This window comes from Echiichthys vipera (assembly GCF_963691815.1).
Source record: "Echiichthys vipera genome assembly, chromosome: 10".
NCBI lineage: Eukaryota > Metazoa > Chordata > Actinopteri > Perciformes > Trachinidae > Echiichthys > Echiichthys vipera.
This window is the reverse complement of record NC_139835.1, coordinates 9,463,512-9,480,250: the sequence shown is the minus strand read 5'-3', so window position 1 is coordinate 9,480,250 and position 16,739 is coordinate 9,463,512. Positions and strand designations below refer to the sequence as shown.

At 42.5% G+C, this 16,739-nt stretch overlaps 1 protein-coding gene across 3 annotated transcripts in view; it reads right to left on the bottom strand.

Moving 5' to 3' along the window:
• hdac4 (histone deacetylase 4) overlaps window positions 1-16,739 on the bottom strand; it is a 143,403-nt gene that overhangs the window by 25,819 nt on the left and 100,845 nt on the right. For all 3 annotated transcript variants that reach the window (XM_083922115.1, XM_083922117.1, XM_083922116.1), the window contains 8 exons: window positions 16,352-16,565; window positions 15,689-15,900; window positions 8,739-9,008; window positions 7,013-7,199; window positions 6,415-6,548; window positions 5,398-5,500; window positions 3,288-3,334; window positions 540-647 (listed from right to left, as the gene is read on the bottom strand). In XM_083922115.1, coding sequence (XP_083778241.1) covers window positions 540-647; window positions 3,288-3,334; window positions 5,398-5,500; window positions 6,415-6,548; window positions 7,013-7,199; window positions 8,739-9,008; window positions 15,689-15,900; window positions 16,352-16,565 — 1,275 coding nt within the window. The remainder of the gene's footprint in view (window positions 1-539; window positions 648-3,287; window positions 3,335-5,397; window positions 5,501-6,414; window positions 6,549-7,012; window positions 7,200-8,738; window positions 9,009-15,688; window positions 15,901-16,351; window positions 16,566-16,739) is intronic.

The window sequence follows — 16,739 nt, the reverse complement described above, 5'->3', positions numbered from 1 at the left end:
CCGTGCGCCGGGGCTCCCTGCTGGGTTCAAACAGTGTGTAGCCATTGCCACAGACACAGGAAGGCTGGCTGGTGGGCCAAAGCATGACAGGGGGTGGGGGTTGTCTGTCTGGGAGGTGGTAACGAGACTTTGGGATTGATGGTTTCTCTTTTTTAGAGGTGTTTGGAGGCTATGAGGCTATGGCATGCTGTACTCAGTGCTTGGTGCTCGGTTTGATTAATCTATTAGCAATATTCTCAAATGAACATTTACATAGTCACCCTTGTGCATAAAGGCAATCAAACCTGACATGCAGACTAAAATCAAGCCCTTCAAAGTTATAGTTATGTTGTTTTGGTGGGTTGCAGAGAAAAAAAACCTAATGATAAAAAATACCCCCATAGACTGGGCCTTAAAGCCCATAAATCGCATGCACAGAATTACCCACTTATAAATGCCAAAGACATGACAAAAATATGCCACCATTTGCTCATTCCAATCTCTAAAAACAAAGCCGCGCAAACGACCAAGACTTTGGTGCTCAAAACATCCAGACTAACCTTCAGTTCTCCCGATGCCACTTTGAAGACCAGCTCCACCACCGAGCCGACAGCCAGACGAGCCGCAGTGGATGAATGGACCTCATTCCAAATGGTGTCGCTGTCCACCTGCAGACACAAACATGTAGTTTACATCACATTTTTTAGGGAGAAAAAAATGCAACTTTATACTGTTTGCAATTTATTTAGAGACATCTGACGGTGTTGTTTACAAGTACTTTGGTGTGACAGCAACTGTAAAACTGTGAGGACATTTAGAAAAATTTAGCTTGTGTCATTACACATCAAAGTCAGACTGGAAATTAAAGTAAGCAGGAAGGTCGAGCTATTCTGCCTTTATATAGTGAAAGTAAGATCACAGGATTGGCTGTATATGTGATTTTGTGTGCATGTGTGTGTATGTGTGTGTGTGTGTGTGTGTGTGTGTGTTTGAGCATGTTCAGACATAGGCCCACCATTCAGTGGTCAAGCCTGATTAATGCTGAGGCACACTCAGCCCCAATCACAACAGTACATCCACACATGTGTACACACACATGTACACAAGCCAAATGGACCACAATATTCTATGTGATTGATTGTGAGCAGGGCCATGCACAGGATAATATACACACCCTCCATCAGGCATGTCAGATACTAAACAGAGAGAGAAGAAGCTGGCAGAAGAAAAGAAGAAAAGGAAGGTCTGTGTGTCGATGTGTTTGAACTGTACACACATGTGCGAAGCGGCTGATGCCAGACCTCTAGCGAGGTTTTCTGATGTAAACGCGGGGCTCTCCTACTTTGAATATGTTAACTTTAACCTGCCAGTCACTCGTTCTGTCAGGCGGCTAGCCATTTCATGCAGACTGACAGCCTTTCAGTCAGTCAGCTGGCCGCCTGGTACACTCAGCCCCTTGGTCCTTTAAGCAGTCAGTTTGTTAAGCGACTCAACAGCATTTCAACTTTCCTCCTGACTCTAGTGACGGGAGTGATCGAGGCTGAAGGAGGACTCCATAATAACATCCACAGCGAACAAATAAAAAAAAAAGTCTCTTTTTAAGTTGTGCCAAGAAAGACCATGAAATATAATTTGTGGTTCATTTACCAAAGACGTCAGGCGGTATAGAGAGCGTTGTTGATGAGTGACTGATGGAGCAGAATGTGAAGACGGAAAGTGGCATAAGAGGAAGACACTGTGTAGTAGTCGAGACAGTGATTAAGCGAGCGAGCAAATGAAGAGCCAAGTGAGTGAGTGAATGGGAAACTGAAGCATATATACAAGTCAGGTTAATGAGCACAAACAGATGCTGCTCTACAGCACCATGTGGAGACTGGGTGGTTTATGATTTCCCATGTTGATGTTAGTTTCGCCTCAAGCCAGGACTGGGACGCAAGTTAGTCAGGGAAAAGTGAAAGGGAAGGGGTGTACATGTGTGTGTGTGTGTGTTAGTGTATCTGTTGGAGGTGGAAAAGAGCGGGAACGTGTTGGTATGACGGAATGATGGTTCCCCACAGGCTGACAGCATAATTTCAGCCCCTTCCTCTCTAAATGTGTGTGTGTCTGTGTGTGTGACTTGAATGTGTGTGTATGACAGGAAGACAACAATTTAGCCCCATTTGCCATTATAAAGAGCAGAACAGAGCAGCATGGAGCTTGGGCTCTTCTTGTTCCCACCACAGCAGCAGCAGTAAGCCCCGAGGGAGGGAAGACAGGGTAAGGGGAAGGAAGGGAGGGAGAGGGAGAGAGAGAGAGAGAGAGAGAGAGAGAGAGAGAGAGAGAGAGAGAGAGAGAGAGAGAGAGAGATGTAGGCAATGTAGGTGTAGGTGGATGGCTATTGGGCAGGTCATAGGGAAATCCTCAACATTGTGAAAACACAAGCACACATACACGCACATACTTACAGGTGTGAGACTGTTCTAGCATATCCATTTCAAAAGACAGCACTTCCATCTCTGAGCAACCATCTAAATCATTGCCTTAGCACACAAACATCCCAAAACACGCTGCTATGCACACAAACAAAAACATACCCCCCAACCAATACACACATACATACCCCCCAACCCACACACACCACACACACACACACACACACACACACACACACACACACACACACACACACACACACACACACACACACACACACACACACACACACACACACACACACACACACACACACACACACACACACACACACACACACACACACACACACACACACACACACACACACACACACACACACACACCTCATATGCTGAAAACATCTGGTTATAATTACAAACACAACGGAAAGGCAAGCAACAGCTTTTGTTGCCTCTGGACCTTGAGGGGCGTGTGTGTGCGTGTGTGCGTGTGTTTGTGTGTTTGTGTGTGTGCTCGCGAGTGTGTTAAGATTGTGCGTGTTTGTTCGGTGGAACAAGAACAAATGGGACCATTATTTAGGCGGGGGGCAGAGAGAGAGAGAGAGAGAGTGGGCGAGAGGGAACAGTTGTTATACTACTATTTGATGATGCTGAAACTATGCTTATTTGTTTCATTACACAGTCAGATGGAGCGGTGCCAGCTGGATATTGATTAGATTAGCACAATGCTGTAAAAACCTAACAGTCTATTACAACAATTTTCCACTGAATAAACCAGCGTGACTAACACTGGTTACTTCCACTTCATCAAACACACAAATAACCAATGCAAAATTAGTGAATATTTGTAAAATGACTAACCACAAGTTTATGAACTGAAAATAAGTGACTTACCCCTATGCCTCCGCACGGTAACCTCACAAACATGGGATTAACTGAGCCTGCGGCAGAAGACAGAAATTGAGAATTAGCAGGAGTAATAGAGAAAGAGAGAGTGAAAGGTTACCAGGTGAAGGGGTAACCTTCTGGACTCACAGGCACAAATGGCCGCATGACCCCTGAAACTGAGCATTTGACATTCTGACCTAATCTAACAGCAAGAATATACAGGGGCATGCTTTAATTAGCCAAGGTGAAGGAAAGAAAGTTGTCCTGATAATGAACCCCTCTCCCTCTTCAGGGGGACTCAAGGTTTAAGGGGCAGAAAGAGATCTGTTTTGTCAGAGAAAATGGAAATGAGTGAACTTGAGTTCCCTGACAGGTATGAAAATAAACACAAAAACAAGCTGATCTGGAAAATTAGAATTCCCTCTAAAAGACAAGACTTTGATGTTTTTTTAATGCCTGATCAAACTGCATGAATAACATCTTTTTGTAAAACTTTTGACTTAATGATAGTAAACTTAATCATCTTTGAATTTAATCTAACTGACTGCTTAGTCATGTTTTCAATCCAAAAAAGGGTAAAGAGGTGGAGAGTGGAAGGAAAGGCAGGCTGAAAAGAAGACTACACTCTCTCACTCCCTCAAAGCTGCCACACCCTTATTTATGCATACATTTAAGCCTTAAGATAATTTAAGCGGGTGGCTATACTCCTGTACAGTTGTCATGAACAAGGAAATTAGCTATAGAGACCAAAACTGGTCTTTATACTAGGCTGTAAACATGTTTATTTATGCTGTAAAGGTGGGCCTTTTAATATAGGGGCCTTTGGGAACTGACTTGCCTTCGGAGGCAGCCTCATGTGGCCCTTTGAGCAACTGCAGTCTTTGGCACTTCTCACAGCTCTGGAGGTTGTTGCTTGGTAAAAACGGGACTGCCCACATTTTCAAAACATTAATCTCAATCCAGTGTTGACAACTGGACTAGTGTAAAGTTTCATGAGTTCAACAGCAGACCTCTGCAGCTCAATGGGCAGAGTGTGGCACTCTCGTTACCAAGACAGTTCAAAATACATGCGCTCAACAGTGTCTGACAACAAGAAACAGCCCCTAACCAGATATTTAATATAGTGTGTATAAATATGTTACGCACCCACTTGTTTTCTAAACCCACCATTCTGGGTTTATAACAGTTTGCATTTCCACTTTCTTCCTCCCAGTTTTCATTTTCTTTGTGTGTGCAAATCAACCTGTATGCTGAACCCTACGCAGGATTATCTGGTAATTCTCTTGTGTAAGCAGTAATAATAAGGAGAATTTACGTCTCCACTGGAATGAAAGCTAAGATGACCACTGGGGTTTGCCCCTTAGCTTTCTGCACACACACACACACACACACACACACACACACACACACACACACACACACACACACACACACACACACACACACACACACACACACACACACACACACACACACACACACACACACACACACACACACACACACACACACACACACACACACACACACACACACACACACACACACACACACACACACACAGAATGCCTTGGCTACACCTGCAGTTGAAGCCACAGAGGCCAGACATAAGTGACAAAGCAGCCTGTGCGACTTTCACTTAACAAGCTTCAACAGTTCCTCACCTTATCGTAACACCTCCAGGACTTTATTAGACTGGACCTTTTGTTATGACATGGAATAAGCATTAAAGCAGATTCCTTTCACAGACGCTGCAGATACACAGCATTCAAAAGAAGGTCTTAGTCTGAGATTTTGTTTGCTTAAATGGACAAACTTAAACCTTAATTTTGCATGTATGCATGCAAATTGATATGTATAGTCTGTTGTCTGCTTTGAACTGCACCTGTGCATTGAAACTTTGGCTCACTGTGCTTGTCCCCTGTGTGTAAAGTACTGTAAAACACTTTTTTATCTTAACACTCAGCATTAGAGTGTCCACTTATAAGTAGACTAGTTAAGATTAAGGACAACAGCATATCTGGCAGTCAGATTGCATAGAAATCTATCACGACCGTAGCTGATAGATCATCAGTGAATTTGTGTGCGTGTGTTAATGTGTTATTATATGTCTTACAGTCTAGTTTCTGCCGCAGTGGGTTGGTTCCGTATAGCAGGACGTGGGCTTCAGAGTGGACCGTCTGTAACTCCTCCAGTGAGGCCTTCCTACCGCGGATACACTGATCACAGAGTAGGATAGAGGAGAAGACATGGATAGAAACGGATGAGACAAAGAGAGACAAATTATGTATTTGGGTAAGCCTGTAAATATTCTCATTTGTCCAGGTCATTGTTATCCCCAAAGCAGTTTCAGTCAAAAGCAACTGGACTTGGTTATTTGTCTAGGAAGATGTTTCACCTCTCATCCAAGAGGCTTCATCAGTTCATGTACGCATCTGACCAGACTGGGACTGGTCCTATGTATTCGGTTAAAACTCTGCACTCACCATCCAAACTCTTATATAGAGAGTGAAGTGCAGCATGAAGGTAGACACATTGTTTGAAGGGCAAGAAACTATATCCCAAACTCATAAAGAAGTGCACAATGGTGTCTGCGTTTGTAAATAAAAATATAGGAGGTGAAACTGGTTAATTTTCAAGCCATTACCCCAAAAAATGTTTTTTTTTTATTGGTTTAAGTGGAGAGAAAATAGCTACACACTGCCCCCTTCTGGTTATAATAACAACATATTGACATTAACAACACTATTAACCTTTGAAGCTTTTTTTTAATGTATTTCTTAAAAAAAACAAAAAAACATTTTTTTAACCTCTTCTTTATGCCAAGATGCCAAAATATTGGTAATGTCGCATATGTATAAAACCATGATTTTATGTGCTACCCCTAAATATTTTTAGCTTTGGCCTCATAATTTACATTCTGAGACTGAGAAGGATAATACTTCACCTTTGAATGTCAGTTACTTGTCAGTTTGTTTAATTCTCTCCACTGTTATAATGCTGTGTATGTACATACTTTAACCATATTGCATGAGAGAATACAGCAATTTACAAAAACATAGAGATATGCATCAATCACACCATATCAATAATTAGGCCATACCTCTGTTATCGAGCGGAACTGTGGCCTTACCTCGCAGTGCGCCCTGAGGCCTGTTTCCTGTAGTCGGGACCAGATACTCTGGATGCGGCCAGCGTGTTCTGGGTGACTGGTGGTGTTGCCACACATACACTGGTGCTTCTGCATCAAAGAGTCATACACCAGACCTGGAAAATACATCACACAGAGTTTCAGAGTAATTGTATATCTTTGGGCAGGAACAGTTGTCACAACATGATTCCTATAATCAAACTGTAAGTGTTATGGTGTGACTCCCTCTTGCACCTGCTTCATCATTAACAATATGAGGACAGGGTCCAGAGCGTTGATTCTGGACAGTATATTAAACTTGTTGTGGTGTACAATATATTGTCAGGGGGCTCAGGATACGCAACAACAGCTGTGTGCATATACACAGCCACTGTATGGTGGCTACTCTACTGTGTGCTTCCAGGAAAAGGTTTCCTCTAACCTGCAATCAGGAGGATTAAAGTGTGTTTGCTAGATTGTTGTTTGCCACTCTACTTCATGATAGATCTCTGCGTGAGAGCAGTACACACACTAATAAAAAGAAGAGTTTAAGCGCCAGTCATTATGAGTAAAACCCATGTAATTTTTTTTTTCAACAGACCTGTAGTGAATCGAGGCTTGACAGGAGGCTCCTGTACTACCAGGGGGAAGGAGGCGGAGGCTGGAGATGACTGAGCCCTGGAGAGGGGGCGGTGTCCAGCAAAGCTCACTGGTAACCCAGCTGCTTCCATGGAGGCTTGGTAGTTCCTCAACTGGTGGATCCGCTGTTGCTCTAACAGCAGAGCCTGCTGCTTACACACACAAACGCACACACAGACATGTACTGTGTGACTGCAATACCTCTCTGTTGCCTGAAGGAGGCACTAGATCCTTGCAAATACCAACTTGCTCTAAAACACAAAATGGGCTTCATCCATAAGAGTTGTGTTTTCTATTCTGAACAGTGTTCACATGACAGCGCCACATAATACGGTAGCAAACCATGCAATGCAAGGAAATCTGTCAAGTACAGGTTGACAGGTTATCAACTCTAAAGGTTTTACAATACCTTTCATGTGGGCATTCAATTAAAATAGACTAAAACCTGTCTGTTGACAAGAATAATGGACAATATTAATCTAAAACCACTTTATTCTCATCTTGACTTCACATTAGGATTTTTCTCTTCATGTGATTATATAAAGGGTGACCTAGAACAAACAATGATCTAAGAGACAAATAATGAGCCTTCAAACAGCACAGTGAGAAATACATTTTTCCATGTACTATTAACGATTTCATTTGAAAGTGTCTCATGTAAGTATCCAATGTGTGTACGTGAGTTAAATATTTGATTTTTTCAACTCAAAAGAGTCTCACCGAGCAATCCTGTTGTTCAATTCTGATGGGCGTGTCTGCTTACACCGGGCGCCATGGCGACAGTGAGAGGAGTGCCTGATTGAATTTGGCTGAACGGACAGCAGGGATGGGCTAGACAGATGAGGACATGGTGTCCTGACTTTGTGTGTATGTGTGTGTGTGTGTGTGTGTGTGTGTGTGTGTGTGTGTGTGTGTGTGTGTGTGTGTGTGTGTATGTGTGTGTGTGTGTGTGTGTGTGTGTGTGTGTGTGTGTGTGTGTGTGTGTGTGTGTGTGTAGAGATGGAGAATGTATGTCCATATATAAGATTATATAGACAACAGGGTTTCCGTGTGGGTGATCATTATGAATTTTGAAAGCTTCAGAATGTTTTTATCTATGTTGAGTCATGCTAGGGAGTAGAGTAGAGGAGGTACACAAGCCCTAAGCCATTCAGAAAAAAAACACACTACTCTGCATTAGTGGAACATGTGTGGCGTGTTTAAGTATGTTCTGCGTGACTAAAAAAGTTAATATATGCCGGAGAGTGGGCTGGACATGCAGTCAGGAAAGAGTGTAATGTTTCAGTCAGTCACCACGAGCTCCATCTGTCACTGCTGTGAGAGCATCCATTTTCCTTCAATATAAATTCACCACAACATTTACACAACCGGTGACTTCCACAGGTTCTTCCATCACTTACTGAATGCCAATACTGTATGTGATTAAATAATCTGCCACAGCAATTGGATTTGATGCCAACTTGGAATGCATTGAAGAATAAAATGAACAAGCAGATCAGCACATCTGAATAAAGGATTACATTTATGGGATCTGCATTCTAATTTCATGCCCAGTCAGTCTCCAATTCCCTTCATTCACTCTTTACTTAACTGCCTTTTCTTCTCACAATATGTTTAATCTGTGTCTACTTTTTCCACTTCCTGCTTTTCTTCCCTGTGTCTTCTTCTTCTCCTCCCTGCATCCTTACCTGTCGGAATAGAAAGTCCTGTTCAGCTTGCCTCTTCTCTCTCTCCTCCTGCTCTTGGGGGTCTGGGGGCTCCTGCTTGATGACCAGCCCTCGTAGAGGCCCCGTCTCCGGTGCGGACGTAGAGGAGGAAGAGGACAGGGATGAAAGGGGGAGCCCCTGGTGCTCCCTGAGTTCCTCTTCCGTCTCCTCTGGGTGACTCTGGTGCTGCCTGGCCGGCCCTGAGGGGCTGGAACTTGCAGCCGAGACCTGATCATTGGGCTTGGACATGATCTAGAGGATGGAAAGAGATGTTCAGGTGAGCTATGATAGGGGGCTGATAAACACTGGGTCACACATACTTAAAGGTCCCATATTGTGAGTAATATGATTTCCATGTCTTTTTTGATTATAAAGCAGGTTGAGATGAAATATAAATACTGTGAAAGTATGAAAACACACTGTATTCCGAAACTGTGTCTTTAAACGAGCTGTTTAGACTTCTGTACAGGTGTGATGTCACAACTATACAATATATAGGTAGAGAGTGCAGCTACAGTGGCGTTAGAGTCATTCCCCGGCTGCAATGATGGTGCAGAGACATCAAGCGAGTGGATGTGAAAGACCTGAGATACTGAACAATCAGAGCAGACTGTGGCTTTTTCAGGAGGGGTTCTTTAAGAGACAATATGAGAAAAATAATGTTGTTTTTTTTAAACATTAAAGTATGTAAACGTTCTTGTAGAAACCAAAATTAAAAGTATGAACCTGAAAATGAGCATAATACTGTATGTCCCATTTAAAATAAACAAAATCAAAGAACACTTAAAAAAAAAAAACTTGTCCACCAAATGTTTAGGCAATATTGAGGATTAGTTAACAATGAAATAAATCAAAATAAACAAACCACACAGTTTTTTTGGTACATCTAGCTTAAACTAATGCGGTCTAATACAACAGCCCTACAATGAATCCTATGATGTTTTAGAGGTGACACCATCAGAACAAATACGGGAAGGAAAACGTGTCTTTATAGCTGAGAAAACACCAGGGAGAGCAATGTATGATGCCACGCGCCGTGCACCACTTGAACACAACAAGTGTTGAACTGAACTGAAGATGTTTTTCATTCCAAAAATAGCTGACTGATCGAATACAAAACAACAATGTAAAAGTCCTAAAGTTCAAGAAACAAAAGCTAACATTAGCCAGGCACTTGTACTATTTCTACACATGGAGATAAACCGAACCTGTACTCTGAAAGGTTATTTATTTTTGAATATCTCCATGACTATTTTTCAAATGCATATACAGGTAGTTAACTCAACTATGCCTGGGCCTGCACAAGAGCAGAAAACTGAGCAGAGGACATGAAGAAGAGCGAGAAAGATTTGTAGTGAATCATGTTGTGGCAGCTGTCCTCGTCAATGTCATCAAAGACCTTAACCTTGATGAGTAGGTCATGATTGGGTTGGACCACTGTTTGTGCACGACACACACACACACACACACACACACACACACACACACACACACACACACACACACACACACACACACACACACACACACACACACACACACACACACACACACACACACACACACACACACACACACACACACACACACACACACACACACACACACACACACACACACACACACACACACACACACACACACGGCTGGCATATTGCCCAGGGAACAGTCCATTGACGTCAGAGAGCAGGCTCTTGCCTCATCCCAGTCCCTCTTCTCCAAACAAACTCAAAACACTCCTGCTGCACTCTTTCTGGTTCTCTTCCCTTCTCTCATTTTGTTCTCTTTCTCTCCCCCCAACCCTCCTTTTTAAACAGAGGAAATAGTTGCCGGGATATGAACCATAAGGGGGACAGACTATATAAGCCTGTTGAATCAGTTGAAAGACAGAGAGAGCGGAAGGTGGAGAAGGCAAAGGTGATTGTATACACAAACACGAGTTGTCACAACTCCGCTGGAAGCGAGTATACTCCAGTATTGCCTTAGCTGTCTCAGGTAATTAATGGCAAGTAGCGACCTGGTTTGGAACTGTTTTAAGATCCTTTCACTCCTTTCTTTGCTGCTAGCATGTCCGAGCTTTAAAGCCAACGTTTAAGTTAGTTTCACAGCTGACTTGACTGGAAAAGGGGAACAAGGAAAGGATGATTCATGTTTTACAGAGTGGAGGATTTCCAATGGTGAGCAGGGCAGATAAATGGAAAAAAACACACCATACTACCGGGACGGTTGTAAGGATAGTTTATGATACTGAACTATAAGCTAAAATACAACAAACTACTTGTAGAGTTAACAATAAAAAAGAATGATAGTTATATTTTAAAGCACAGTTTTTTTGTAATGATACTCTTTCAAAACTACAAAAATCTGGAGTATTTTGTGACGCATCTCAGTCTTATGCGATGTGTTTATGAGGGGTGTAAATCACAGGTTTTATTGTTATTGTGGTCCAATATCATATGGATTCTTTACACAAAAATACAATATTTGCTGATATCACAAAGTCTGCCAGGATACAATTTCAATGTGATTCAATCAGGGGCTTGTGATCAATGAGACAATATCGTATGCCCTTTTAACACAATCAGTTACATTACAGTACATCAACTCACAAAAGCATAACATTTGACCATATTATAACTGAGCTCTTCGAGACATTTACATGAAAGGCTACTATTATTTTCAAAATTTCAAAATAAAGGCATATCTGATGACAGTAAAAAAAATCTATATATATATATTTATTGTGCAGCCCTCAAACTAAATGACAGCCATAATGGTCCTTAGCTCCAAAATAAAAACTAGTGTTGAAGTCATTGTGCTAAGATATGCCACTGTCTGGAATACTGTACTTCCTCATGTTAAATGGAAAGTGTATTGATTCTAAAACCTGACTTTATTATACAGTAATCAATTGTATTTATGTTGTATAACGTCCTGCATAACATTTTGCAGTGTATGTATAAACAGTATATATGATGTACATATATATATATATATATATATATATATATATATATATATATCATAATACCATTGAGCTAGCTGTATGCACCCAGACTATATCCGGGTTATATTTATTAAAAAAGTACATAAAGAAGGTGTGATGTACACAAAGAAAAATACCAACATAAACAAAAGTTCTGTACCCCCATACAGTAGGTAAGTACTCCAAGGTAAGCAGCTACCTATGACAGTGTATTTTCTTACTAAAACTTTTGACAGATATTGTATGTCACATGTGATGCACTTTGGGTATTTAAGATGTCGACTCTGTGTCAATCAGATGTCTGAGGAGTGAGCTCGAAACACTGCGGCATTAAATTCCTTTGGCAGCTATTTGGTGTGCGTACTTATTTGTTTTTCTGTGTTTACTGAGAGGCAGAAAAGACATGAAACAAGGCTAGCAGGGGCGTGTTATGTATTTATATTACATTTCATACGAACGGAACTACTGGGTATACAACTCCACTGGCAACTGTGCAGAGATATTACAAAGAAATACAAGTCATTTAATAAAAAAAAAAAAAGATATGCCATATGTTGGAGAGGATTTTTGCTACAGTGGTGAAAAAAGGGTTTGAGATGGCTGCATTTAGGTATCTGTAGTTGCCAGTTGTTTTGTCAGATTCTGTCAGCAACTGTTGGTGATTCTACCGTTAGTGCACTCCAAAATAGCATTAGCTACATAAACTTGAGTTGGTTACAGGGCAAATAGTATCATCTGTGCCACTATTACACAACTCACTCCCTCAGGTGCTTTTGACACAGAAAAGTTTGGATTAACGCTGACAAACCACTGAATGGAACAAGCTACACTGCCAAACTTAGATACTATCGAATGTCAATGCCTTTTTGTTGTTGTCTTTTGGTGTGGGCTAAAATCTCTTACAGCAGCTCTCGCTATCACTTCAAGCTATAATACTAAAGACGTACAATACTGCTTTCTGTTTCTAAACAACTTTAAAACTCCCCAGCTCCCCAGTGAGAGAGAGAAAGAGAGAGAGAGAGAGAGAGAGAGAGAGAGAGAGAGAGAGAGAGAGAGAGAGAGAGAGAGAGAGAGAGAGAGAGAGAGCGTGCAGCGGTGGTCGAGCATGCTAGACAGTGAATGAAGAGAGGGAGCAGCGCTAGTGAAGACAAAGCCATGAATGGTGAGGTGCCGCATTGGTAGATTTTGTGTGAATGCAGCTGAAGCACATGCTGTGTGCTGTGGCTTCTCTGCTCCGTGTGTGGGGCTCACCCTCGGTCAAACTGACACACTGATCAGCAGCACACAGCAGAGGAAAGAGATGAGGAGCAGGGGAAACACTGAAGCACATAAAAACACACAGCAATGTAACAACCTGTTTGTCGTCAAATACTGACGCTTTGTATCATTCAGACGCTTAGGGGTTCCTTGTGTGTTGGTATCAGACGCCAAGGGATAGTTACAAAGCAGCAGTATTTGATGCCCTGGAAATGAGAACGGGCTACACGCACCGTTATTGGCTTGGGGTTACCCACCCACGTGGGGCTCTTTGCAGATGTACAAAATTTCCAGAGCACATAAAAATAACAGGAAAAAAGAAAAGCCAGGGATTACTTTAAGTATAGTAATTGTTTTTGGTTTAGAAAATACTATACCTTCCGCATATTATACGAAATATGAAATGACGGATTGATTGTCCTAATCGACCTTTTCTGGCTCAGCAGAAAGCCACGTGGCCTCAGTTAACTAAATAACCATCATCCTCTCTGTCTCTCTACAGCAACAACTTCAACTTGTCACTAAAGTTAATCGAACACTAAGGCTGGTTTCACACAGCCTCAGGCGGTCCGGCGAAAACAGAAGTCTTTCCAGTTCCAATCCAAAAAGTCACAGCGGATCAAACTTTTGGAGAAACACAAGCTGACTTCACGCTGTGGTGGCTAATCATGTAGCTGACCAGATTTGTCGGTACATTTTGAGGCTGTGTGAGAGTCCCGTACAGTAAACAGTAAACATTCTTGCCTCTATCAGTGCCACAAGAAAGGTTTAAAAACTATGAGGGCAAAAGAAACAAACACAAGCATTTAACTGCCCAGGAGTTTGTGTAGTTGATTGTTTCCTGTAACAAGCTCCAACACAGTCGCAAAGTCTCTTTTCTTTCTCTCTTTCTCTGTGAAATGAAGCTGCATTCAAGTGCGGTAGGAAATCTCGAGATCATAACAACCATCTGATGGAAAACAATAATCGTGAAATAAAAGTCTACTTGTGCTACATAAGGGGGTTAAAAAACAACAGGATGTCATTGTGCCTGTAAATTAAACAGTGAACAGTTGGGAAAATGGTGACAATTCCAATGCTTGTAAATGCAGTGATATTGTATGAGAAGGATTAGGTAATGGATACTTAGGGTACACTCCAAACACGGCTGACACACTGTAAACATACATTCAGACCTAAAGGCAATCGGAACCCAGAGCAGCTTGAGAAAATCACACTCACACAGGGCACACACACAGGACACACACAGGACACACACAGGAGACACACAGGAGAAACACACACACACACACAGGAGACACACACACACACACACACACACACACACACACACACACACACACACACACACACACACACACACACACACACACACACACACACACACACACACACACACACACACACACACACACACACACACACACACACACACACACACACACACACACACACACACACACACACACACACACACACACACACACACCTCAGCTGGACGACAGGTCCAAACCTGGTACCTGCTTCCTGTGAGGAAACGGACGACTCACTGAGCCATGCTCAGTTTAATATTTTTGTATTTGTGCTGTGCACTGATGTATCATCTGGTTATTATCCAACTGGAATGCCTTCTGTAAATGTCTTTATCAAACATGGATGTGCAGTGAGGGGTCTGGGATTTGGTACACTGAATTAGGGATGAAATCCTGTTTCACACATGTACAATGAATTTAAAGCAATGGGCCAGAACATACCCACGATAATCAGATGGTACCCTTTTCTTGAAATGATCCTGAATAGTTACCTGTGTTCACTGCATTGTAACTGAGAAATGGGGTGTTTTGTTTTTTTTAAACAGCCACACCCAAACATTGAACGAATGTCATGTTATTGTCATTATATAATAACATAAAGATAATGGTCTATCTAATCTATTTTTTTAATACGCAATGCAAACTCATTTGTTGCAGTTCTCATTTTAAGTTGCCAAGAAAAGCGCATTAACGCAAATTAATGTAAGATGAAATAACTTGGTTTGACACCTAAGCTGGACTTAATCAGCAGGAGTCACAACAGCCTGGTGTCTTGAAGAAGAGGGAGTCACCAACAACAAAAGATAATGGGGAATAATCCTATAGGAATTTCAGCACACACACACACACACACGCACGCACACACACACACACACAGGTGTGCGCACAAAAACAGCCAGCTCCGTCTATAATGACCTTATAATGCTTCAAATCCCCTCATCACCTTATGTGCTCACACACATACACACACACCCACAATGATGCACTGAGCCACACTTCCTTGTGACCATATATGGTGGCAGCTTCCTCTAGAGCACAGTTTCCAGGGTGACAGGGAGAAGTAGGCATACATGAACACAGACAAGAAAGACTTGCTAGAAGACTTGCTGATTGCAGGCTGCTTCATCCTGCTCTTAGAGCAAAGACAGGATTCACAGACATTAACCAATCAGTGTTATGTAGATGGACAATTGCGCGCGCGCACACGCACACACACACACACACACACACACACACACACACACACACACACACACACACACACACACACACACACACACACACACACACACACACACACACACACACACACACACACACACACACACACACACACACACACACACACACACACACACACACACACACACACACACCTTGTTGATGATGTGCTGCTGCTGCTGGAATTGTTGTTTGTGTTTCTCCAGGAACTGCTGGTGTTGCTGCTGGACCACCAGCTGCTGCAGGGCTTGGGCCTGTCCACACTGCTGCTGGGGCAGAGGCGCTGACTGGGTTCTTCCAAGGGGACGGTGGCCCCGTGCAAGTTTGGAGACAGAAGGTGATGGTAGCGGGAGGCCAGCCAGACCAACTGTGGTAAACACAGAGTGGTCACAGGAGAATATTATTTACATTTTTAATATGTCGGGTCTTATTTCAGTAGTTTGTCCATCATTTATATTGCTTTGGAATATATTTCATTACTAAATTCAAATAAAGAGATGTACAATACGCAGACAATGGACCAACTGGAGACTTATTTTTCAGCTCCACGCTACTTTTTTAAATTTAGAACAATGACAAGGTGCATGTGCCCTAAAAACAAAATGCCAGATCCATTTGGATTGTGATGCCCTGTAGACTCTGTTGTGTGTAGCTGTCAGAGATGTGGACTTGGACTTAAGTTGACTCAAGTCACTTTTTTGATGACTTGAATGTGTTCATGATAGAGTATATCATCATGGCATAATAATAATAACAACGAGACACCAGCTGCTAATTGCTAACAAGTACAGAAAATGAATGTCGCACTGAATACTGACCCATTTGATTGTGGCTCTGCTCCAGCAGCACCATGTGTTGGAGAAGGGGGTTGTGACCAGCCGTGCCCCCTCCGGCCCCCTCCCTCTCCAGAGCTGAAGATGCCAAGTAAGAGGGCAGGTGGGCAGTGGGCAGGAATGGAGGGGTCAGAGGAATGCCCTGCTGTAGCGCAGGCAACGCCAGACGACCCTCACCATCTTGGTGTCCTGACACCACCTACAGAGAGAGAGAGAGAGAGAGAGAGAGAGAGAGAGAGGCAGATGGTCAGAGACAAAGAAGGGTCAAATAAGATAAAATGGCAGTGAGATGGAGAAAGAGAAGCAGACAAGGCGCCTTCATGCCAAAAATTATTGACAAGAGCTGTTTTGTAAATTAAATATTCTTGGAGTA